This window comes from Tilletiopsis washingtonensis (genome assembly GCF_003144115.1).
Source record: "Tilletiopsis washingtonensis strain MCA 4186 unplaced genomic scaffold FA09scaffold_14, whole genome shotgun sequence".
Lineage (NCBI taxonomy): Eukaryota > Fungi > Basidiomycota > Exobasidiomycetes > Entylomatales > Tilletiopsis > Tilletiopsis washingtonensis.
Window position 1 is genome coordinate 601,531 of NW_020312011.1, and position 20,402 is coordinate 621,932.

General features: G+C 69.9%; 10 protein-coding genes across 10 annotated transcripts; 5 read left to right on the plus strand and 5 right to left on the minus strand.

Annotated features, from left to right (window-relative positions):
* Nucleotides 1-960: 960 nt before the first annotated feature.
* FA09DRAFT_65384 (hypothetical protein) lies at nucleotides 961-1,693 on the plus strand. Its single transcript, XM_025745768.1, has one exon. The coding sequence runs from the start codon at nucleotides 1,031-1,033 to the stop codon at nucleotides 1,469-1,471; it is 441 nt and encodes a 146-aa protein (XP_025597495.1). The 5' UTR covers nucleotides 961-1,030; the 3' UTR covers nucleotides 1,472-1,693.
* Nucleotides 1,399-3,876, minus strand: FA09DRAFT_65334 (hypothetical protein). Its single transcript, XM_025745767.1, has one exon. The coding sequence runs from the start codon at nucleotides 3,618-3,620 to the stop codon at nucleotides 1,473-1,475; it is 2,148 nt and encodes a 715-aa protein (XP_025597496.1). The 5' UTR covers nucleotides 3,621-3,876; the 3' UTR covers nucleotides 1,399-1,472.
* Nucleotides 3,877-4,071: 195 nt separating this feature from the next.
* FA09DRAFT_298927 (putative RPL14B-ribosomal protein) lies at nucleotides 4,072-4,742 on the minus strand (the record flags this gene model as incomplete). Its single annotated transcript, XM_025740262.1, has 2 exons — nucleotides 4,072-4,368; nucleotides 4,626-4,742. 2 exons carry the CDS (start codon nucleotides 4,740-4,742, stop codon nucleotides 4,072-4,074), a joined length of 414 nt encoding a protein of 137 aa, XP_025597497.1.
* A 12-nt stretch (nucleotides 4,743-4,754) lies between these two features.
* FA09DRAFT_65484 (hypothetical protein) lies at nucleotides 4,755-5,561 on the minus strand. The gene has a single exon (XM_025745769.1). The coding sequence runs from the start codon at nucleotides 5,200-5,202 to the stop codon at nucleotides 4,792-4,794; it is 411 nt and encodes a 136-aa protein (XP_025597498.1). The 5' UTR covers nucleotides 5,203-5,561; the 3' UTR covers nucleotides 4,755-4,791.
* Nucleotides 5,562-5,616: 55 nt separating this feature from the next.
* On the plus strand, nucleotides 5,617-7,174 carry FA09DRAFT_330853 (putative RKI1-D-ribose-5-phosphate ketol-isomerase). The gene is made up of 5 exons (XM_025742769.1): nucleotides 5,617-5,787; nucleotides 6,072-6,185; nucleotides 6,250-6,313; nucleotides 6,364-6,630; nucleotides 6,692-7,174. Exons 1-5 carry the CDS (start codon nucleotides 5,655-5,657, stop codon nucleotides 6,933-6,935), a joined length of 822 nt encoding a protein of 273 aa, XP_025597499.1. The 5' UTR covers nucleotides 5,617-5,654; the 3' UTR covers nucleotides 6,936-7,174.
* Nucleotides 6,784-9,932, minus strand: FA09DRAFT_330855 (PIN domain-like protein). Its single transcript, XM_025742770.1, has 2 exons — nucleotides 9,561-9,932; nucleotides 6,784-9,507 (listed from the first exon to the last, which is right to left on the minus strand). Exons 1-2 carry the CDS (start codon nucleotides 9,908-9,910, stop codon nucleotides 7,035-7,037), a joined length of 2,823 nt encoding a protein of 940 aa, XP_025597500.1. The 5' UTR covers nucleotides 9,911-9,932; the 3' UTR covers nucleotides 6,784-7,034.
* Nucleotides 9,933-10,293: 361 nt separating this feature from the next.
* FA09DRAFT_298973 (putative SSC1-mitochondrial HSP70 member) lies at nucleotides 10,294-12,733 on the plus strand (the record flags this gene model as incomplete). The annotated part of the gene is made up of 7 exons (XM_025740264.1): nucleotides 10,294-10,377; nucleotides 10,446-10,482; nucleotides 10,536-10,571; nucleotides 10,627-11,010; nucleotides 11,151-12,007; nucleotides 12,064-12,225; nucleotides 12,284-12,733. 7 exons carry the CDS (start codon nucleotides 10,294-10,296, stop codon nucleotides 12,731-12,733), a joined length of 2,010 nt encoding a protein of 669 aa, XP_025597501.1.
* A 319-nt stretch (nucleotides 12,734-13,052) lies between these two features.
* FA09DRAFT_330857 (hypothetical protein) lies at nucleotides 13,053-13,681 on the plus strand. Its single transcript, XM_025742771.1, has 2 exons — nucleotides 13,053-13,411; nucleotides 13,472-13,681. Exons 1-2 carry the CDS (start codon nucleotides 13,107-13,109, stop codon nucleotides 13,662-13,664), a joined length of 498 nt encoding a protein of 165 aa, XP_025597502.1. The 5' UTR covers nucleotides 13,053-13,106; the 3' UTR covers nucleotides 13,665-13,681.
* Nucleotides 13,682-15,588: 1,907 nt separating this feature from the next.
* Nucleotides 15,589-15,840, minus strand: FA09DRAFT_299148 (hypothetical protein; the record flags this gene model as incomplete). The annotated part of the gene is made up of 1 exon (XM_025740271.1): nucleotides 15,589-15,840. The coding sequence occupies one exon, from the start codon at nucleotides 15,838-15,840 to the stop codon at nucleotides 15,589-15,591; it is 252 nt and encodes an 83-aa protein (XP_025597503.1).
* A 1,160-nt stretch (nucleotides 15,841-17,000) lies between these two features.
* FA09DRAFT_320228 (Coatomer, beta subunit) lies at nucleotides 17,001-20,341 on the plus strand (the record flags this gene model as incomplete). Its single annotated transcript, XM_025740970.1, has 4 exons — nucleotides 17,001-17,416; nucleotides 17,623-18,043; nucleotides 18,105-20,032; nucleotides 20,086-20,341. Exons 1-4 carry the CDS (start codon nucleotides 17,121-17,123, stop codon nucleotides 20,339-20,341), a joined length of 2,901 nt encoding a protein of 966 aa, XP_025597504.1. The 5' UTR covers nucleotides 17,001-17,120.
* Nucleotides 20,342-20,402: the final 61 nt, after the last annotated feature.

The following is a 20,402-nucleotide window of genomic DNA, read 5'->3' on the forward strand; positions in this document are numbered from 1 at the left end:
GAAGGCTCTCCGGCGCCTCCCGTGGCTGCGTTCTGGCGCTCAGAGGCGCACACGGGCGTGCAGCACGCAGGAAACGGAGCTGCGCGCCTCGCCGCCGCATCCTCATCAGCGCCCATCCTGCATTTTCCTGCTCGACGTTCCACGCTCTCGCAGCCGCAGGCGCCATGCCGCCGCTGATGTCCGCCGCCCGCGCGTGCCGGCGGCAGGGCAGGCAGGTGCAGGGTGCAGCGGCGGTAGCGTGCATCGCATGAACGCGGCCCTGCGCCCCCCGAGCGACGCTCGACGTCCGCCAGCCCAGCGCCGCCCCCATCCGCCGCCCGCATGGCAGCTCATTGGCCCCTCGCTTAGCGCGCCGGCGGGGCGTGGTGTTATGGTCCACAGCTCGCACCGCCTCCATGGGCGCTCGGGAGGGCCCGCCGGCGGGCTGCGCTTGCCGCAGCTGATGGAGCGACTCGGAGACCGCAGCGCCGGCGCCGGCGAGGCTGCTGCTGCGGCGCATCCATCCGTCCGTCTTTCTCCTTTTGCGGCCAGAGCTGCCGGCGGCTCTTGATGCTCTGCACCTGCTCGCCGTGCCGTGGCGGCGCTTCAAAGCGAGAGGAGGTCACGCGGCACGCCTCGGGCAGGCCGGCTCGACGGCTGGACGGCGGCGCCTGTCCCTGTTTGGCGTCATGCCGACGCCGCAGGCCGGCGCGCCGCCACGCGGAGTCGATGGGCCTCGGCTAGTAGGCGCCAGGCAGGCGCGCAGCGGAGCCGCGCGGCACTTTGCAGGGTGCGGCCACGGCCGGCTTTGCGGTTTGTATTTGCGGCGGCGGCAGAGTGAAGTCGCGCAGAGGCAGAGAGCAGCAGCGCACCAGCGCCAGCTCTGCGCGCGCTGCTGCCCGCCTGCCTGCCGCTCTGCCGTGCCCGCCGCCCACGCGGCGCGCCGCCTGCTGCGAGCGCTGCGCTCTGTTTCGCAGGCAGCAGCGCGTCACCGCCTGCCGCCAGCCTGCACCTGGGACAGCGCCGCCGCCGCCCAGCCGGCCGCGCGGCGATGGCGAGCAGCGCCCACTCGACAGCTCTGCCTCTCCTCCTCCATCCCCCGCACCCCGCTGCCGCCATCCGCACGCCCGCGCCGCCGTCTGCCTCGTCCCTCTGCGCCCGGCTGGCGACGTTGCCCGCGTCCTGCGCGAGGCCTGCGTTGCGTGCGCGCGCGTCTGCTGCGGCCCTCTCCTCTCTCGTGTGCCAGGTGCCCTTGCTTGCTGGCGAGCTCGCCGCGCCTGCGTCCGCACTCCTCCTCCCCTCCTCACACCCTCCACCCTCTCCACCATGCCCGAAAAGCTCTGAGAGCGCGGTGGCCATCTGGCTCACCCTGCGGCAAGCGTCGCGCCGCACTCCGGCACCCCGCCATCCGGCGCCCCCTCTCCGCCCGCTCCTCCGCCGCACGCCCTCGTCGCCGCGTCGCTCCTCCTTCTCTACTGGCGTGACGAGCTAGTCTACATCCAGTCACCGCCGCACCGACCCTTTTCCCTGCCATGTCGTCCGACGCGTCCGACGCGTCCTCCTCCTCCATGGAGCCGCTGCGCAGCGGGCGCGTGCGCACCATCAGCACCTCGAGTGCCAGCTCGACGGACTCCGAGTGCGGCACGCCCGTGGCGCCGCGCCTGCCGCCCGTCGTGCGCGGCGCGTGCGTGCTGCGCGCGCCGTGTCTGAAGCGCAACGCCTCGGCGCCGCCGCCGTCGAGCAGCGGCGCGGGCGTGCACGAGGCGGCGCCGACGGTGGCGCTGGCGGCGCTGACCAGCGTTAGCGTCGGGCGCCCGCGTGTGGCGCCCATGTGCTCCTTTGCAGCGCCGCGCTCCTTCAGCGCCGCCGCACCGCCGCGCTCGGTGCGCTTCGACGACTCGCCGCCGGAGCACGGCCTGACGCACAGCGGGCGCCACTACGACCGCACGCCCATCGAGTGCACGCGCAACGGCAGCGAGCACGACCTCAGCCTCAAGCACAGCGTCACGTACGGGCGCGACGACGAGGAGAGCGAGGCCAGCGGGCCCGAGAGCGACGAGTGCGCGCGCCGCGGCAAGGCGCGCTGGGCCAGCCTCAAGAACGGCACCGTCATTGGCTCGGCCGTGCACGAGTCGACGGTGCCGCGCGCCGGCGAGCCGACGGAGCCCAACGGCTGCAGCCTGCCCGTGCACGGCGTGCGCTCCTTTGGCGGCCTCGGCGCAAAGGCCGGCGGCGCGTCGCTGTACGCCTCGAGCGCCGAGGACGACTCGCTCGACGAGTCGGCCGGCCTCGACGATGCCGACGACGACGACGGCGACTCGACGGCCGCGCCCAAGAGCCGCAAGCCGGATCCCTTTGCCGCGCTGCGCCCGCGCACGAAGAGCCCCGACGCGACGCCGCGGCAGAGCCCGTCGGTGCGCTGCCGCTGGGAGAACGTGCAGGACTACTTTGCCGTCGCGGCCGACGAAGGCAGCGACGGCGACGACGAGGGCAGCAAGCCCGCTCGCGGCGCCGCGGTCCTGTCGCCACTGCGCTCCGCCTCGCCGAGCGGCTCGCGCATCGCCGACGTCCACGCCGTCGCCGACGACGAGGGCGAGGCACTGCGCCGCTCCATCCTGCTCGCCGGCTCGACCAAGTCGCGCCGCAGCGCCGCCAGCCCCCGCGGCTCGCCGCGCGGTTCGCCTCGGAGAAGCCCGCGCGAGAGCCCGCGCGAGTCGCGCTCCTCGTCGCCGCAGCCCTCGTCGCCACACATTGCGTCGCCGCCGCTGCCCACGGCTGTCTCGTCTGCCGCGCCCGCCGCGGAGCTCAGCAGCGCCGTCGAGGCGCTCGCAGTCAGCATCGATGCGCCGGCCGAGGCACCGAGCGCGAGCACCTCCGACGCCGTGCTGTCGCCCTTCGGCAGCGTCTGCTCGCCGCCGACGAGCAGCAGCAGCAGTGCCATGCCGCTCTTCCTGCTCGACTCGTCGCCCATGTCGTCGCGCTGCTCGAGCGCGGACCCGTGGAGCGGCGTCAGCAGCGACGAGACGGACGCGCTGCCCGACTCGCCGTCGGGCGGCTGGGGCAGCAGCAGCTGCACGAGCCCGGACCTGACGCCCGCCGACATCGCTGCACGTGTCTCGTCGGCCGTCGACAAGATGCTCGTGTCGCAGCAGCAGCAGCAGCAACAGCAGCAGCAACAGCAGCAGCAAGACGTCTCTGCGCTCGCCGCCACGCTGCCGCACCCGCCGTCGCCGGAGCACGCGCTGCCGCCGTCGGTGCTGGCCGCATGCCACCTGACGCCGAGCAGCAGCCGGCCCTCTGCGCTGCGCTCGCGCCGCGCCGCCAGTGCCGGCGCCAAAATGACCCTCTCTGCCGACAACTCGCCGCTGCTGTGGCCGGCCGACGACGACGAGTGCAGCGGCAGCGGCAGCGGCGGCTCCGCCAGCGTGACGCCCGGGCCGGGCGCCAAGCCGAAGAAGAAGGGCTGCACCAGCAAGCGGCGCGCCCGCGCCTCGTTCAGCGAGAGCGCCTTCAGCGCGGGCGGCTTTGACGAGGGTGCGCTGGGAGGCTTCTAGGACTCGAGCTCCGTGGCTGGATCGTGTCTCTCCTCTCCGTGTCGCACGCCTGAACGATCGATGAACTGCGTCCTGTGTCACATACATGCCCTCTCTTCTCCATCCACATCGTCATCTCTGCACTCGTCGCGCCTGGCTGCGCGTCACCTCCCTCCCTGCGAGTCCATGCGCCCTCTGGAGCACTTGATCCTCGCCCACTCTCTCTAGCACGTCCGTCACAGTCTGCGTCTCTGCTGCGGCCGCCTCCCTCATAAATGCACCACATCCATCAGCGCCTCCGTCTGTCATGCCCGCTGACCCGCGTCTGTCTTGCATGGCTGTGCATTTCGCCTCGTCAGCGCCCGAGCACGGCGACGAGGTCAGTGTGGTGTGGGTGTGTGCGTGAGACGATGTGTGAATGGGATGGGTGCGCAGAGAGGGAGGCAGAGAGAGGCGGTGAGCTAGCGAGACTCAGCGACCCCGGCCAGGAATAGTACAACGCCGCCCCGCCGGCGCGACGGGAGCGGACGGAAAGAGAGAGACGCAGACGCATGACATTTTAAGCCTTGATCTTGGCGGCCTGGGCACCGACCAAGTAGCGGCGCTGCTTCTTGAGCAGCATGATCTCGAAGCGCTCAAAGTCCGTCGTGGCGGCCTTGGCCTTGCGCGCCGCGCGCTTCTTGGCCCACGCCGACTCGGCCCACTTCTGCGCCACGCCCGACGCCTCGAACTGCTTGGCGATGGCCGAGCTGCCGGCGGCGCGCGCAATCTTGGGCACGACGTGCGGCGTCAGGGAGATGTACTTGTACTGGATCACCTGGCGCTCGACGCCCGAAGCCGGGCCGTCAATGATGGCCTGGAGGGACAGATGTCAGCACTCGATGCAGCAGGACGGGGTCTTGACATGTGCTGGAGGGCGTGGCCGCCGCGGGTTGCGCCAGCATGGCTTCGCCTATCGCGGCTCGGTAGCCCATCTCGCCGGCTGGCATCTCCACATGCTCCTCTCCTGGTCTGCTATGTTCGCTCCGCCGAGCCTGTCCCATCGGCCGATCCCATCTTCGTCCGCCGCCGCGTCCCGCTCCCTCCCTTCCTCTCTCTCTCGCGCCGACGCACCTTGTTGTGGTCGACAATGTCGGCAATCACGGCCAGCTTGCCCTCGCCCTGGCCCTTGTTGACCAGCACGACGCGGCCGACCTCGACGTAGCGCTTGAATGCCTCCCGGTTGACCATTTTGACTGTGCGGCGAGCGCAATGTCAGCCATGCTGCGCCGGCTACCGACTACTCATCGCAGCACATCTCAGCAGCCCTTGGCCGGCACTCAGGGCGGACGAGAGCGTGGCAGCACCGACAGCAGCGCTGTCCCTCGCCCGATGCCGGTGCTGTCTCGCTGCATCTCGCTCCTGCTGCGCCTGCCGCCGCCCATGCCGATCCTCTCCCTCGCCCATTGCTGCGCGCCCAGGCCGCGCTGCACAGGCCGCAGCCGCTGCTCGACAGCGAGCAAAAGCCAGCACACCCTATGCCGGGACGGCGCGCTGCGGCCTCTGCGCACGGCGATGGTCCGCCTGCGCCCCTGCTGCTCCAGCCGTCGCAGCCATGCCACGCCGCACCGGCGCGCGGCGCGGCAGCAGGCGCGGCGGCGTGCGCCAGGCGACGAGAGGCGCACGGGTGCACGGGTGTGTGCGAGTGCATGCGCGCGAGCAAGTGTCGGAGGCGGCATGCTCACAAGATGAGAGTGACTTGAGGTGGGTGGGGGTTGGTAGGGAGCAGAGACGCGGGCGCGGTGCCTCAAGCAGCGCCGGGCGGCGGCGGGCAGCGGGCGCGGCGAAGTTGGGTGAGAGGGCTGAGAAGCGGCCAAGGAGTCGCACGCCCGACGGCTGCCGCGCACGTGACACGCAGCTCTGCGCGCCGCTGCGGCTGCCCTCTCGCCGCGGTGCCAGTCGCGTGGGAACGGCCCCCTCTCTCGTGCGGCTGCTCGGCGATGTCACTGTGCATCCCGCTGATCTCGCTGTCACCGCGGCCGTCGAGTGGAGCGTGCGCTGCTCCGGCCGCTGCGGCTGCCTCTGGACCCTCACGCCGACTGCATGCTCCTTCGTCTCGCACGCACCTCGCTCACCCTCCTCTCCACGCCGCACCCCCGCACCATGGCCTCGTCTACCAGCGCACGCCTGCAGCTGCCGCAGCTCGACGGCGTCGAGGCGGCCAAGCGCGCCGCTGCCTACGCCGCCGTCGACGCACACGTGCGCGCCGAGGACCGCGTGATTGGCATTGGCAGCGGTGCGTGGCGTGTGCGATGTGGACAGAGGGGCACGGGCGGTGTGCACTGCGAGGCCCCTGCGCTGGATAGCCCGGCAGCGGCGGCGTGTGTGCTGTGGCCCACGCTCCGCCTGCGCTGCAGCTGCCAAGGCGATGTGCCGTGCATCGGCTCCACCAGCGCTGGTGCGCCGTATCAGCTGCAGTGCCAGACATCTGCTCCGCCGGCGCTGGTCCGCTGTTGTGCTGCGCCGCTCCGCGCGGCATTGCGCCTTCGCGTTGTGTCCATGCTGACCATCTACGCGCAGGCTCGACGGTGCCGTACGTCGTGGAGCGCATCGTGCAGCAGGGCAAGGCCGTCAATGCCGGCCGCTGGTTCGTGCCCACGGGCTTCCAGTCCAAGGAGCTCATCGTGCACGCCGGTGAGCCGCCTGAACAGTCGTGACTCGTGCGCCACAGCTGATGCGCCGCTCGTGCACCTGCCAGGCCTGCAGCTCGGCGACGTCGACTGCTACCCGGTCATCGACGTGACCATCGACGGTGCAGACGAGTGAGCCATGCCGCAGCCACCCTCGCTGCATTTCTGACGCGCCCACGCAGGGTCGACTCCGCGCTCAACGCCATCAAGGGCGGCGGCGCGTGCCACCTGCGCGAGAAGGTGCTGGCCGAGGCGGCCAAGGTGTTCGTCGTCGTGGCCGACTACCGCAAGAACGGCACGGCGCTCGGGCAGGCCTGGACGCAGGGCGTGCCCGTCGAGGTGGCCGAGTTTGCCTACGCCAAGGTGATGCGCGACCTGCAGCGCATGGGCGGCAAGCCGGTGCTGCGCATGGGCAAGGCCAAGGCCGGCCCGGTGGTGACGGACAATGGGTGAGACGCATGTGCGCTTTCATCGCCAGAACGAGCCGCTGATGCGCTGCTCCTTTGCCAGCAACTTCGTCATCGACGCGCCCTTCTCCGCCGAGGTCATGGCGCAGCCGCGCGCGCTGCTGCAGCAGATCAAGCTGCTGACCGGCGTGCTCGAGGTCGGCCTCTTCGTCGACGTCGTGCAGGCGGCCTACTTTGGCAATCAGGACGGCACCATCACCACAAAGGTGCTCAACGGCAAGACGGTCGACACGCAGGAGGGCGTCACGTTCGATGTCACGCAGCCGCCGGCGGCCGCCTCCGCCTGAGCGCCACACACGATACAGTGCTTCGGGCTCCGCAAATGCAGGTCTCATACCCCACAGGCGTGGTGCAGTCTAGATTGCAAGCTTGGCTCTATGGGTAGTCTAGGTCTCGCTGTCGCCGAGCAGCGCCTCGAAGGCGTTCTTTGGCGGCGGCGGCTTGGCACGCACCGGCGCGCCCGGCACGCTGTTGGCGAGCGAGGCGTCCTTTTTCTTCTGCGCCTTCTTCTCGCGGCGCGCCAGCTCGACGTCGATAGCCAGCACGGCGTCGTTGCCCTCGAGCACGGCGTGCAGCAGGCGCTCCTCGTGCGCCTCGTCGGGCCCGTAGTGGCCCTGCAGATGCGCGTGGAACGACGGGCCGTCGTGCAGCGCGTGCGGCGGCACGTGCTCGAGCAGCAGCGCCTGCGCGAGCAGATGCGACGTCTCGAGCAGCAGCTGCACCGTCGTGCTGGCGTGGATGTGCCGCACGGTTGGCTGCGCATCTGCGGCGCCCGTGGGCCGCTCGAAGGCAGCAGCTGCAGCGTCGTCCGACTGCTGCGAGTGCGCGCGCAGCGCCACGCAGCCGGCGTGTACCGCCGCCTTGAGCTCCGCCTTCGTCCAGGCGTACTTTGCTGTGCGCTCGCCGAGGCGTGCCGCGTCGGAGCGCACAACGTGCCGCAGCACGGCCGCCAGCGGCTGCAGCGGCACCGGCAGCGCCAGCACACGCGGCGTGTGGGCGCCCAGCGCAAAGAGGAAGAGGTCGCGCCGCACGTCTGCCGACTGCAGCACGAAGGGCGGCGGCTTCGGGTCCGCCGCTGGCGCCTCGGCGCTCGCCTCGTCGGACGCCACACCGGCGCTGGCGCGGTGCTGGCCCAGCAGCTCGGAGAGGCTGGGGGGCAGCGTGTCCTCGGCCTCCGACAGCAGCGTGACCAGCGAGGCGATGGGAATAGCATCGCCGACGAAGCGCTCGCCCTTGCGCACCCACTCCGTCACCACCGGCGGCGGCTTGACCTCGCGGCTGGCGGCGCCTATTGAGCCCATCGCGGAGCCAGGCCGTGCCGGCAGGTCGTCCATGTCGAGCTCTTCCTCCTTCTCATCGTCCTCGTCGTCGCCGCTCTCGCTCGACTCTGTGTTGACGGAGATGACGTCGTCTGGCCGTTCGCCCTCGCGGTACGCGCGGCTGAGGTTGTACGGCTGCGGCTCGTCGTCCTCGCTCTCTTCCTCCTCCTCGAGCATGGGCTCCTCGAGCGTGTCGCGAGCCCATTGCATGCCCCACACGTCGAACAGCACGGCCCAGAGCCACGTGCGCACTTCGCGCGCGGCCACCGTCTGTGTGCTCTTGCTCTCTGGGTCCTCGAGGAAGATGCGCGAGAGAAACACGCGCGACGTCAGCGCCTCGACGAGCGACTCGCGCAGCTGGCCGCGCGCATAGGCGGCACGGTACAGCTCCAGCGCCTCGGCGTGGGCGCCGTCGGGCAGCGACGAGGCAAAGAAGGGCGCAGAGGGACTGGCGAGATGCGGCGCACTTGAGTGCGTCAGCACGCTGTACGTCGCCGCCGAGTCGATGATGCCGTCGACGAGCGTGTCGCGCTCGGCCGTGGTGACGTACACGCCCGCGCGTGCCGCTTCGGCGCGCAGCAGGGCCTTCTGCACGACGGCGAGCACGAGGGCGCGCACAGGGTCGACGGGCGTCGGCGGTGCGCCGCCGAATGCCGAGGGCCGCGGCGTGGCGGCGGCAGACGTGGCCGCCGTGGCCGTGCCGTCGTCGCTGAGCGCGCTGCCGGCGCTGTCCGAGACGCCGCGCGCGAGGCCGCGGCGCTGCGGCGTCACCTTGCCGCTCTTGCTGCCGCTCAGACTGCTGGCCCAGGCGGAGCGCAGCAGCTCGGCCGCCTCGGGGATGCGCTCCTGGCCCGGCGCGTGGTGCAGCAGGATACGCTCCTGCAGCTCGCCCGTGTAGTCGTTGCCCGCGATGGCGGCAAAGAGCGGCAGCAGCGTCGGCGGCAGCTGCAGCTTGCCCGCCAGCGCGTGTGCCGAGTACGAGCGCAGCCGCACGGCCAGCAGCGTGCTGAGGTCGCTCGGCGGGTGGCTCGAGAGCGTCTCGTCGGCCTCGGCGGGCGCGGCGCGGCGGGCGCCGCGCTTGCGCTTGCCCACCTGCTCGAAGCCGTCGTTGTCCTCGGGCGTCTCCTCCGGCGCCGCATCCTTCTTCGGCGGCGCAATGACATACTGGATCGAGTCGATGGGCACGTAAGACGTGCCGACGCCGCGCGCACAGAGAATGAAGAAGTCCGAGTCCTGGCTCAGCGCGTGGCCGCCGGTGCGCAGCGCCAGCTCGGCGACGGCGCTGTCGGCCTCGCACGGCGCAAAGAGGCGCGGCACGGGCGGCGCACAGCGCTGAAGCGCCTCGAGGAGCGCGTGGAAGAGCAGCGGCGGCACGAGGCCACACTCGAGCTGCCAGCGGCGCGAGGCGCGCGTGGCGGGCGACGAGAGCATGAAGGTGTGCGTGCTGCCGGCCAGGCTGCGCCGCCGCGCCAGCATCGTCGGCAGCTTGGCGGGCAGCAGCGGGCCGTCGAAGATGAAGATGGGGTACAGTCCAGCGGCGCTGACAGAACTAGAAGTGAGAGAGGATCTGCAGACCGGCGCCGCTCCACTCACCGCCAGGCGGCGACGACGCTGCGCACGTAGGCCGCATAGGCCACATAGTCGCCGCCGCGCAGCGACTCGCGGAAGCTGGCGTAGTAGGTGTGGTAGAGGAAGCAGAGGCCGTCGACGACGAGCGTGCGGCCGGGCGGCGCAGCGTCGGCGGCGGCCTGCATCTGTGCGGCATGTGCATGGCCGCTGCTGCTGCTGCTGCTGCTGCTGCTGCTGCTGCTGCTGCTGCCGGCGTCGCCTGCATCGGTGCTGCTGCTGGCCACGCTGGGTGCGGCGGCGCAGTCGTACGAGAGCGTGCTGCCGGTGCGTGCCGCCTCTTGTGCGACATACGTGGCCAGGCCGCGGACGCCCATGGTGCTGATGTGGGTATCGAGGATAGAGATGAGGGTGAGAAGGCAGCGAGCATGGCAGACGCTGGCCCGGCGTGACACATGCGCGCGTGCTGTGGAGGTGCCTGGCCGCGCCGCGCAGTGAGCGCAGGCTGCAGCGGCGCTCGTCGGCCGACGCTGCCCGACGCCCGGTCCGGCCTACGCCGCGCGAAGAAGCGAAGGACAGAGAAGCGTGTGCGCCTTGGGCGTGGCGCAGCGCGCAGCCACAGCGCAGCCGGAGCGCCGCCGCGGCTGATGTCAGGCGACGAGGCGGCGGCAAGGCAGCCAAGCGTCTTGCTGCAGCCGTGGCCACCTCGCTCCGCACCACATCCATCCCCTCTCCGCCACCGCACACACCCTCACACGCCATGTACGGTCTCACTCGTGGCATGCGCGTCGCTGCCGGCGCACGCGCCGCTATGCCGCAGCCCATGCGCGCTGCCCAGCTGGCGGTGAGTGGCCGCACGGGGAGGGTATGAGAGAGAGGGAGCAGCAGTGCTGACGCCGTGCGGGCCTGCAGCGCATGACGCCCATGGGCGCCCGCTTCAACTCTGGCAGTGAGTGGCACAGCGCTCAGCGTCACGCTCTGCCGTACTGACGCCTTCCGCAGAGGTCACCGGCCCCGTCATCGGCATTGACCTGGGCAGTGAGTAGCGCAGCGAGCCGCACCGCGCAGCGCAGCAGCTCACCCCTCTCCGCAGCGACCAACTCGTGCGTCTCCATCATGGAGGGCCAGGCCGCGCGCGTGCTCGAGAACGCCGAGGGCGGCCGCACCACGCCCTCCGTCGTCGCCTTCACCAAGGAGGGCGAGCGGCTCGTCGGCGTGCCGGCCAAGCGCCAGGCTGTCGTGAACCCCGAGGGCACGCTCTTCGCCACGAAGCGCCTCATCGGCCGCAAGTTCCAGGACAAGGAGGTGCAGAAGGACCTCAACAACGTGCCCTTCAAGATTGTGCCGCACTCCAACGGCGACGCATGGCTCGAGGTGCGCGGCACCAAGTACTCGCCCAGCCAGATCGGCGGCTTTGTCGTGGGCAAGATGAAGGAGACGGCCGCCAGCTACCTTGGCAAGTCCGTCGGCCACGCCGGTGAGTGATGCGTGCACGGGTGGAGTGGCGTGTGACATGCGCTGCGGTGGCTCGGGCCGCTTGCTGCTGTCCTGCGCAGCCTCAAAGACTTGCTAGTGAGCTCCTTTGTCTGCGGTCGCTGACGCAGAATGCGCGCGCAGTCATCACTGTCCCGGCCTACTTCAACGACGCCCAGCGGCAATCGACGAAGGACGCCGGCGCCATCGCTGGTCTGGAGGTGCTCCGCGTGATCAACGAGCCGACCGCCGCGGCGCTGGCCTACGGCCTGGACCGCACCGAGTCGTCGGTGATTGCCGTGTTCGACCTGGGAGGCGGCACCTTCGACGTGTCGATTCTCGAGATGCAGAAGGGCGTGTTCGAGGTGAAGAGCACCAACGGCGACACGCACCTCGGCGGTGAGGACTTCGACATTGTGCTCGTCGAGCACATCGTCAAGGAGTTCAAGAAGGAGAGCGGCATCGACCTGGGCAAGGACCGCATGGCCATTCAGCGCATCCGCGAGGGTGCCGAGAAGGCCAAGATCGAGCTGTCGAGCACGTCGCAGACGGACATCTCGCTGCCGTACATCACCGCCGACGCTTCGGGCCCGAAGCACATCAACATGAAGATGAGCCGCTCGCAGCTCGAGGGCCTCGTGGGCAAGCTCATCGAGCGCACCGTCGAGCCGTGCAAGAAGGCTCTCTCCGACGCCGGCGTCAAGCCGAGCGAGGTGCAGGAGGTCATCATGGTCGGCGGCATGTCGCGCATGCCCAAGGTGCTCGAGACGGTCAAGAGCATCTTCAAGCGCGACCCGAGCAAGGGCGTGAACCCGGACGAGGCCGTCGCCATCGGCGCCTCGATCCAGGGCGGCGTGCTCAGCGGCCAGGTCACCGACATCCTGCTGCTCGACGTGACGCCGCTCTCGCTCGGCATCAACACGCTCGGCGGCGTCTTCACGCGTCTCATCAACCGCAACACGACGATCCCGACCAAGAAGAGCCAGGTCTTCTCGACTGCTGTGAGTGGCGCTCGAGGTGGCACCTGTGCGCGCGTCTGACGCGCACTTCTTTCCAGGCCGACGGCCAGACCGCCGTCGACATTCAGGTGTACCAGGGCGAGCGCGAGCTTGTGCGCGACAACAAGCTGCTCGGCAACTTCCAGCTGTCGGGCATCCCGCCGGCGCCCAAGGGTGTGCCGCAGATCGAGGTCACGTTCGACATTGACGCCGACGGCATTGTGAGTTGCGCGCGGCGAAGGGTGTGAGAATGCGCGCTGACGCGACCTCCTTTCTCAGGTCAACGTGTCCGCCAAGGACAAGGCCACCAACAAGGACGCCGCCGTGACGATCGCCGCCGGCTCGGGCCTGAGCGACGAGGAGGTCGAGCGCATGATGGCCGATGCCGAGCAGCACGCCGAGGCAGACAAGGCGCGCAAGGCGCTCATCGAGGAGTCCAACCGCGCCCAGTCGGTGGCCGGCGAGACGAGCAAGGCGATTGCCGAGTTCGGCGAGCAGCTAGCGGGCGAGGAGAAGGAGAACGTGCTCAAGCTCGTCAAGGAGCTCGAGGAGCTCGCGGCGCAGGCCCAGGGCGGCGAGAGCGAGGTTGACGCCGACACGCTGCGCCAGAAGATCGACGCCACGCAGCAGGCGTCGCTCGGCCTCTTCAAGAAGGTGTACGAGGCCCGCGCGCAGGCCAACGACCAGCAGCAGCAGCCCAAGGAGGGCGAGGGCGAGAAGAAGGACTAAGTTAAAGCCTCCCGTGCTCTCTCGGTCTTGGCTCTTCCCTTCTCTCTGCGTCACCCTCTCCTTTTCTCGTCTGCATGCTCCCCTTTCCCCCACCCTCTCTTGTAATCTTGCTCTCTCTCTCATACATTCCCCCACCCCTCTCCTCGAGTCCAAAAGCCCGACGCCCGCGCAGCAAGTGCTTCTTGGGGAGCGAGCCTCGTGTCGCTCCCGGCACCGCTGCGGTGCGCTGCACACCCACAGCAAAGAAGCACACCCCCACACCACCTCTCACACATCGTCTTGGCAATGCACAGCTGCTACACACGCTGCTCAGGAGCACATCCGAATCTAGCGCGCCGACACTGAGTGGACGTGCGGTGTGGGGCCACGAGTGATGAGCGCTGTTCATGGGCCGTGCGTGAGTGCCGCTGCGAGGCGCCGAGATGAGTCCGGCAGCCCTCGCCGGCTGCTCATCACGCACCTTGCCTCCGCTCCTCGTCCATCGCAGCGACGTAGCAGCTCATCCCAAGCCACTCCACTAAGCCCAAGGCCATCACACATGCCAGCCGTGCGCGTCAAGGACGAAGCAAAGGCGGCAAAGGCGTCGAGCAGCAGCAGCGCCAAGGCCGCCGCGCCCAAGGCCACGCCGTTCACCAAGGAGGAGGACGAGGCGCTGTGGGCGTACGTGCGCAGCAGCATGTAAGCTGAGCCGCGCGCATCGACGCTGCACCCCTTGCTGATGCCATCTGTGCAATGCAGCACCGTCGTCGACGCCATGAAGGTCCTGCCGCACCGCGCCAAGACGAGCGTGCGCGCACGCCTCAAGCTGCTGCTCGGCGGCAACGGCGCCGAGGGCGCACCACGGGCGCCGCGCCGCAAGCAGGACACGCCGGCGGGCGGCGCAAAGGAGGAGAAGCAGGAGATGGAGATGGAGGAAGAGGATGTCAAGTAGGGTCGGATCAATCGACGCTGCTCTCATTCTTGCTCTTGGCCTTGGCATGTTGCATTGCAGAATAAGGTGTGAGGTGGGGTAAGGGATCAGCGCCTCTTGCGCGAAGACGACGACTCAGCCTCGACGTCGGGCGCCGTGCGCTTGCGCGTTGCGCTCGACGATGCGCTGGCCGACTCTCTTTTGTCGCCGCTCCGGCTGCCTGCTGCGGCGCGCGAGGAGCGGCTGGGCGGCGCGTCGCGCTCCTCCCTGTACGCCGCCGAGTCGCGCTCGCGATGGCCCTCGCGCTCCGTGCTCGAGTGGCGCGAGCTGCGTTCGCGGCGGTGCGACGAGCGTTCGCGATCGTCGCCGCGCGAGCGTTCGGAGCGGCTCGACGGCTCCTCGTCGCGCTCGCCTTGGCCGCCGGCGCGCGAGCTGCCCGTGCGACGGCTCGACGAGGTGCCTCCAGCGCGGCGTCCGGAGGCAGAGGCCGACTCGCTCTGCTCGTCCTGCGGCGACGCAAGGCGCTCGTCGGCGCGGCGTGATGCGGTGCCGCGGATGGAGAGCTTGACGCCGCCGGTGGTGTCTGCCGAGCGGCCGTTGGCGCCCGGCGAGGCGCTGCGTCGCGACGACTCCTCCTCGTCCTCGCGCCGCCGCGACGTGCGCGAGCGGCGCGCCGAGGCGCTCTCATCGTCCCGCGAGTCGCGCCGAGTCGAGGAGCGCTCGCGCTCGCGATACGACAGCTCGCGCTCACGGTCGCGCTCGCGCTCCTTGCCTCGCTCGCGCTCTCGGCGATCGTCGCGCTCCCGATCCCGGCGCTCGTCGCGCTCGCGATGGCCATCCCGGCGCGCCGTCGAGCCCGTGCTGCGTGCGCTCGGCGAGTCGTGTCTGCGGCTCGAGCGCTCGCCGCGCTCGCTGCGCCCCGGACTCGGCGTGCGGTCGTAGATCATGCCCGCAGCCGCAGCCGCGGCACCGGGCCCGCCGCCGTAGTCGAGCGCATCGCCGGCGCCCGAGCCCGTGTCGCGGTCGTTGTAGCGCTTGCCCGGATTGCGCGGGCCCGTGGGCGCATTCTTGGGCGGTGCGGCGCCGCGTCCGGCACTGGCGACGCGGCCGCCGCGATTCGGACCCCATGCGGGCGCGCCACGAATGGTGGGCACGGCTGGACCTGCGCCGCGGCCGTCGAGAGAGGCGCTCGAAGTGTCCTGTGCCTGCAATGTCAGCCACCCCTCGCTGTCTGAGTGCCGGGCGGCAGACTCACGCCTGCGTCATCAGCGAGCGCACCAGCGACGTGTGGTGGTGCTGCGAAGAGGGAAAGAGGCCTCGTGAGCATGAAGGCCGAAGCGCTGTCTCGCGCAACTCACCGTCTCTGCCCCCACGTGGCGCAGTGGGCACGCTGGTCTCGGCTCCGCCCTCTGCATTGCTTGCCGAGCCTGCTCTTGTCTCGGCGTCCGCGCCGCCTTGCAGCGCTTGTGACTCGACGGCATCGGCCGGTGCGACGCGCGACGCCGCTGGTCCACTCGGCGCGCCGGGCGGCGGGCCAGGGCGTTGAGCCTCGCCCTGCGAAGGTCCAGACGGCACGCCCGGATAACCTGGCCGCGGTCCTTGTTGGTGCTGCGGCGGCATCTGCTGCTGTTGCTGGCCGCCGGGGCCAGTGGGTGGCTGCATGCCCGGTGGAGGACCGCCGAACTGCTGCTGCTGCTGCCCATACATGGGTCCTGGGCCGCCCATCATCCCGTAGCCCATCATGCCGCCAGGGCCGGGCGGCGGCGGCAGCAGGCCCATGAAGGCGCCGACCTGCTCGAGCGACATGCCGGGCATCATGCTCTGCATCGCGTGCAGCTGCTGCAGCTGCGCCGGCCCGAGATGCGCCAGCGGGTTGTACGCCGGCGCGCCGTTGCCATTGGCATGCTGCTCGACCTCCATCTGCTGCGCATCGCAAGAGGCCAAGTCAGCCTAGCTCAAGCCGCACAGTGAAAGTCTTCGCCCTTCGCCCACTCACGCGTGTGCGCGCCTTTTCGCGCTCCTGGTGCACGCCGCGCTTCATCTCGCCGTAGCGGCGCCAGCTGTCCTCGTCGAAGCCGTAGTTGAAGTAGTCGCTGATGTCGGCGCCCGGCTTGCGCCACGGCCGGTCCGGCAGGCTGGCCGGGTCGACGTCGTAGATGTTCGACGGCGCGCCGTCGGGCCCGGCGCCGGGCAGCATCAGCGCCGAGTCGGGCGGCGGGACGGCCAGCGACGGCGCCGTCGACGGCGCCGCGGCCGGGCCCAGCTCCGGCGCCTCGCTGCTCGGCGCCGCAGCGGCTGGCGCCGGCGCGGCAGGCTCGCTGGCCTGCTTGACGGCGCGCGACGGCGACGCCAGTGCGGCCGCTGCGGCGCTCTGGATTTTTGCGGCCACAGGCGTGGCGGCGACGGCGCCGGCCGCACCGGGCATCGAGGCGCGCGTCAGCGGGTTGTACTCGGTCGTGATGGCGGATTGCGCTGCAGGACCGGCGAGGTGAGCACACGCATGGCCGCAGAACCGTCACGTTGCGGCTCCACTCACGACGAGCAGCGCGCGGCACCGGTGCCGGGCGCACATACGGCTGCGGCGGCCGCGCCTCGGCAGCCGAGGCGTCGAGCACAATCTCGAGATCCTGGGCGCGGCGGGCGTCAGCGAGTCAGCGATGCAGCAGAGGCGGCGGAGGCGGTGTGGGCGGTGCTGTCGGCCAGACAGAGAGCGCCTCGGCTGCGGTGTCGCCGCTGCTGGTGCCAGCAGAGCAAGGCAGCGTGGCCTCTCCGCCAGCCGTCTTGTCGCCGGCAAGCGGCTGCTTGCGATGCCTGCTCGCCGAGACGGCCACGCGCTGGACACGGCGTGCCGACTCACCGAGTCGCTGTCCTCGTCCTCCTCGTCGCTGTCCTCCTCATCCTGCGCATCCTCTGCGGCCGCCTGCTCCAGCTGCGGCTCCGCCTGGGGTGCGCCGTCGGGCGGCGCGACGGCATCGGCCTCGAGCACGGCGCCGGCGGGCTGCTGCGGCTGCGCGGGCGCGTCGGGGCGCGTGGTGGCGGGCACGTCGCCGCCGTAGAGGAAGGCGTCGTCGTCGTCGCCGTCCATGGCTGCTGCGGTGTGGAGGGAGCGGACGGCAGTAGAGAAGGAGGAAGCCTGCGCGGCGCTGCGTCTCTGCGAAGGCGGCTGGAGGCGTGTGAAGGCTGAGTTGTAGTCAGACCCCGCGCGGCGCTGAATACAGGCAGGGCGGCGCGATTATTGTATTCGGCCGTCGCCAGCACGAGCCACGCTTGGAGGGCGTGGGAGCAGGCGAGGCGCGCACGAGGCACGCCGCCAGCACACGCGCCTCAGCGCCCAGGCCGCGCCTCCTTCCCGACACGCAGCCAACACCTCACCGCCCTCACCCCTCCCTCACACTCTCGGCGTTCAGCACACCTGCGCCTGCCTCTGCGCCGCCGCGCCGCACCGCACCGCATCGCCTCACCCCGCCCACCGCCGCCATGGACAGCAGCGCCTACACCGTCGTCGCGCCCTCCGACGACGGCGGCGAGCTGCCGGCGGCCGAGCTGCGCGCGCTGCTGCAGCGCCCCGACGACGCCGTCAAGCTCGACACGCTGCGCCGCATCGTCGTCGCCACGCTCAACGGGCAGCCGCAGCCGACGCTGCTCATGCCCATCATCCAGTACGTGCTGCCCAGCCGCTCCAAGCAGCTCAAGAAGATGCTCCACTTTTACTGGGAGGTCTGCCCCAAGTACGACGACGAGGGCAAGCTCAAGCAGGAGATGATCCTCGTGTGGTGAGTCGTGTGGCAGACGCGTCATGTGCGGCGAGGGAGCAGTGCGATGTGCCGCGAGGCGGATGGCAGGCGACGTGCGGCGAGGCGGATGGCAGGCAACGTGCGGCCGATGCGGCTCAAGGGGGATGGCAGGTGACGTGCGGCGGGTGCAGCTTGAAGGCGACGGTCCGAGCCTCAGCGGCTGACACACCTCTGCTCGCGCCCAGCAACGCCATCCGGAATGACCTGCAACATCCAAACGAGTACATCCGCGGCTCGACGCTGCGCTTCCTGCAGAAGATCCGCGAGCCGGAGCTGCTCGAGCCGCTCGTGCCCACGATTCTCTCATGCCTCGAGCACCGGCACTCGTTTGTGCGCAAGAACGCCGTCTTCTGCATCTACATGATCTACCAGCGCCACCCCAACATGTTCAGCGACGCGCCCGAGCTCATGGAGACGTTCCTCGCCGCCGAGCAGGACGCCACGTGCAAGCGCAACGCCTTTGTGCTGCTCTGCCACGCCGCGCCCGACAAGGCCGTCGAGTACCTCATGCAGCAGTGGGAGGGCATCACGAGCATGGACGAGCTCATGCAGCTGGCGGTGATTGAGCTGATCCGCAAGGAGTGCAAGGGCGAGAATGCGAACCGGGTGAGTGCGCGGCTGGTGCGCATGCACGGCGCCGCACACGCCGCGTCTGACGCTGCCGCAGGCAAAGTACATCCGCGCCATCTCCGAGCTCCTCTCTGCGCCCAGCCACGCCGTCAAGTACGAGGCGGCCATCACCCTCACGTCGCTGACGCAGAACGCGGCGGCGATCAAGGCGACGGCGTCGGCGCTGATTGAGCTCGTGGTCAAGGAGTCGGACAACAACGTCAAGCTCATTGTGCTCTCGCGGCTCGAGGCGCTGCGCTCGCGGCACGAGCACGTCATTGACCCGCTGGCGATGGACCTGCTGCGCGTGCTCTCGTCGCCCGACATGGACGTGCGGCGCAAGGCGCTCGGCATTGCCCTCGAGATGGTCTCGTCGCGCAACATCGAGGAGGTGGTGCAGCTGCTGAAGAAGGAGCTGCAGAAGACCGTCGAGGCGGCGGGCGCGTACGACAAGAACGCAGAGTACCGGCAGCTGCTCATCCAGAGCATCCACACCTGCGCCATCAAGTTCAGCGAGGTCGCCTCGAGCGTCGTGCACGTGCTCATGGAGTTCCTCGGCGACAGCTCGAACACGTCGGCCGTCGACGTCATCTCGTTTGTGCGCGAGGTCGTCGAGAAGTTCCCGGACCTGCGCAGCTCCATCGTCGAGAAGCTGCTGCAGACGTTTGCCGACATCAAGAGCGGCAAGGTGTTCCGCGGCGCCCTGTGGATCGTTGGCGAGTACGCCGGGTCCGTCGAGGACGTCAAGGAGGCGATGCAGCAGATCCGCAAGGTCGTCGGCGAGGTGCCAATCCTCGCCGCCGAGGAGCGGTTGCTCGCCGCCTCTGAGGACCCTGAGACGCAGGCCGAAGACTCGGCCGCCGCGGTGGCCGTCGTGGCCAAGACGAACAAGACACGCGTGCTCGCCGACGGCACGTACGCCACCGAGACGGCCTTCTCGTCAGAAACAAATGCCAGCGCGCGGCTCGAGGCGGTCAAGGCGGCGGCCAAGCCGCCGCTGCGGTCACTCATCCTGCTCGGCGACTTCTACACGGCCACGGTGCTCTCCTCGACGCTGACCAAGCTCGTGCTGCGCTTCGCCGAGCTCAGCACAGACGCGAGCGCCAAGAACGCCATGCGGGCCGAGGCGATGCTCATCATGACGAGCGTGGTGCGCGTGGGCCAGTCGAAGTTCGCCCAGGCGCCCATCGACGAGGACTCGACGGAGCGCATCATGACGTGCGTGCAGACGCTCGCCGCCGCGGCGTACGACGAGAAGAGCGACGCCGAGGCGGCCGACGTGTTCCTGCGCGACACCAAGGCGGCGTACGCCAAGATGGTGGCGGCCGAGGAGCGCAAGGTGCAGGAGAAGGCGGCGCGCGAGAGCAAGACGGTCAAGGTGCAGCCCGACGACGTGATTGCCTTCCGGCAACTCGGCAAGAAGGGCGCTGGCGCCGCGGGCGTCGGAAGCGGCCTCGAGGACTACGAGGCCGAGGTCAGCAAGGCGACGGGCGCGGCGGCGGGCACGGGCGACGACTTCATCTCGAAGCTGCAGCGCGTCGTGCAGCTGACGGGCTTCTCGGACGCCGTGTACTCGGAGGCGTACGTCAACGTGCACCAGTTCGACATTCTCCTCGACGTGCTCGTGGTGAACCAGACGGGCGAGACGCTGCAGAACCTGTCGATTGAGTTTGCGACGCTGGGCGACCTCAAGCTCGTCGAGCGGCCGACGAGCCACACGCTGGCGCCCTACTCGTTCCAGAGCATCAAGGCGACGATCAAGGTCTCGTCGACGGAGACGGGCGTCATCTTCGGCAACATCACGTACGAGGGCGCGTCGGGCACGGGCACGCAGGAGGGCGGCGAGGCCAAGTGCGTCGTGCTCAACGACGTGCACGTCGACATCATGGACTACATCAACCCCGCCACGTGCAGCGAGAGCCAGTTCCGCTCGATGTGGACCGAGTTTGAGTGGGAGAACAAGGTCAACGTCAACACGAAGATAGTGTGAGTAGGAGAGGAGAGCGCTCAGTGCGGCGGTCGCTCACCCATCTCTGCAGCGGCCTGCGCGCCTACCTGGCGCACATCATGGCGTCGACGAACATGGCGTGCCTGACGCCCGAGGCGTCGCTGGCGGGCGAGTGCGGCTTCCTGAGTGCCAACCTGTACGCGCGCAGCCTGTTTGGCGAGGATGCGCTGGCGAACCTGAGCATCGAGGAGCTGGCCGACGGCACGATCCAGGGCCACGTGCGCATCCGCTCCAAGACGCAGGGCATTGCGCTCTCGCTCGGCGACAAGCTGTCGTCGGCCAACTGAGGGGTGGGGGCTGTGCCATGTACAATGTGATGATTGCTAACGACGGGCCAGCGTGAGAGGC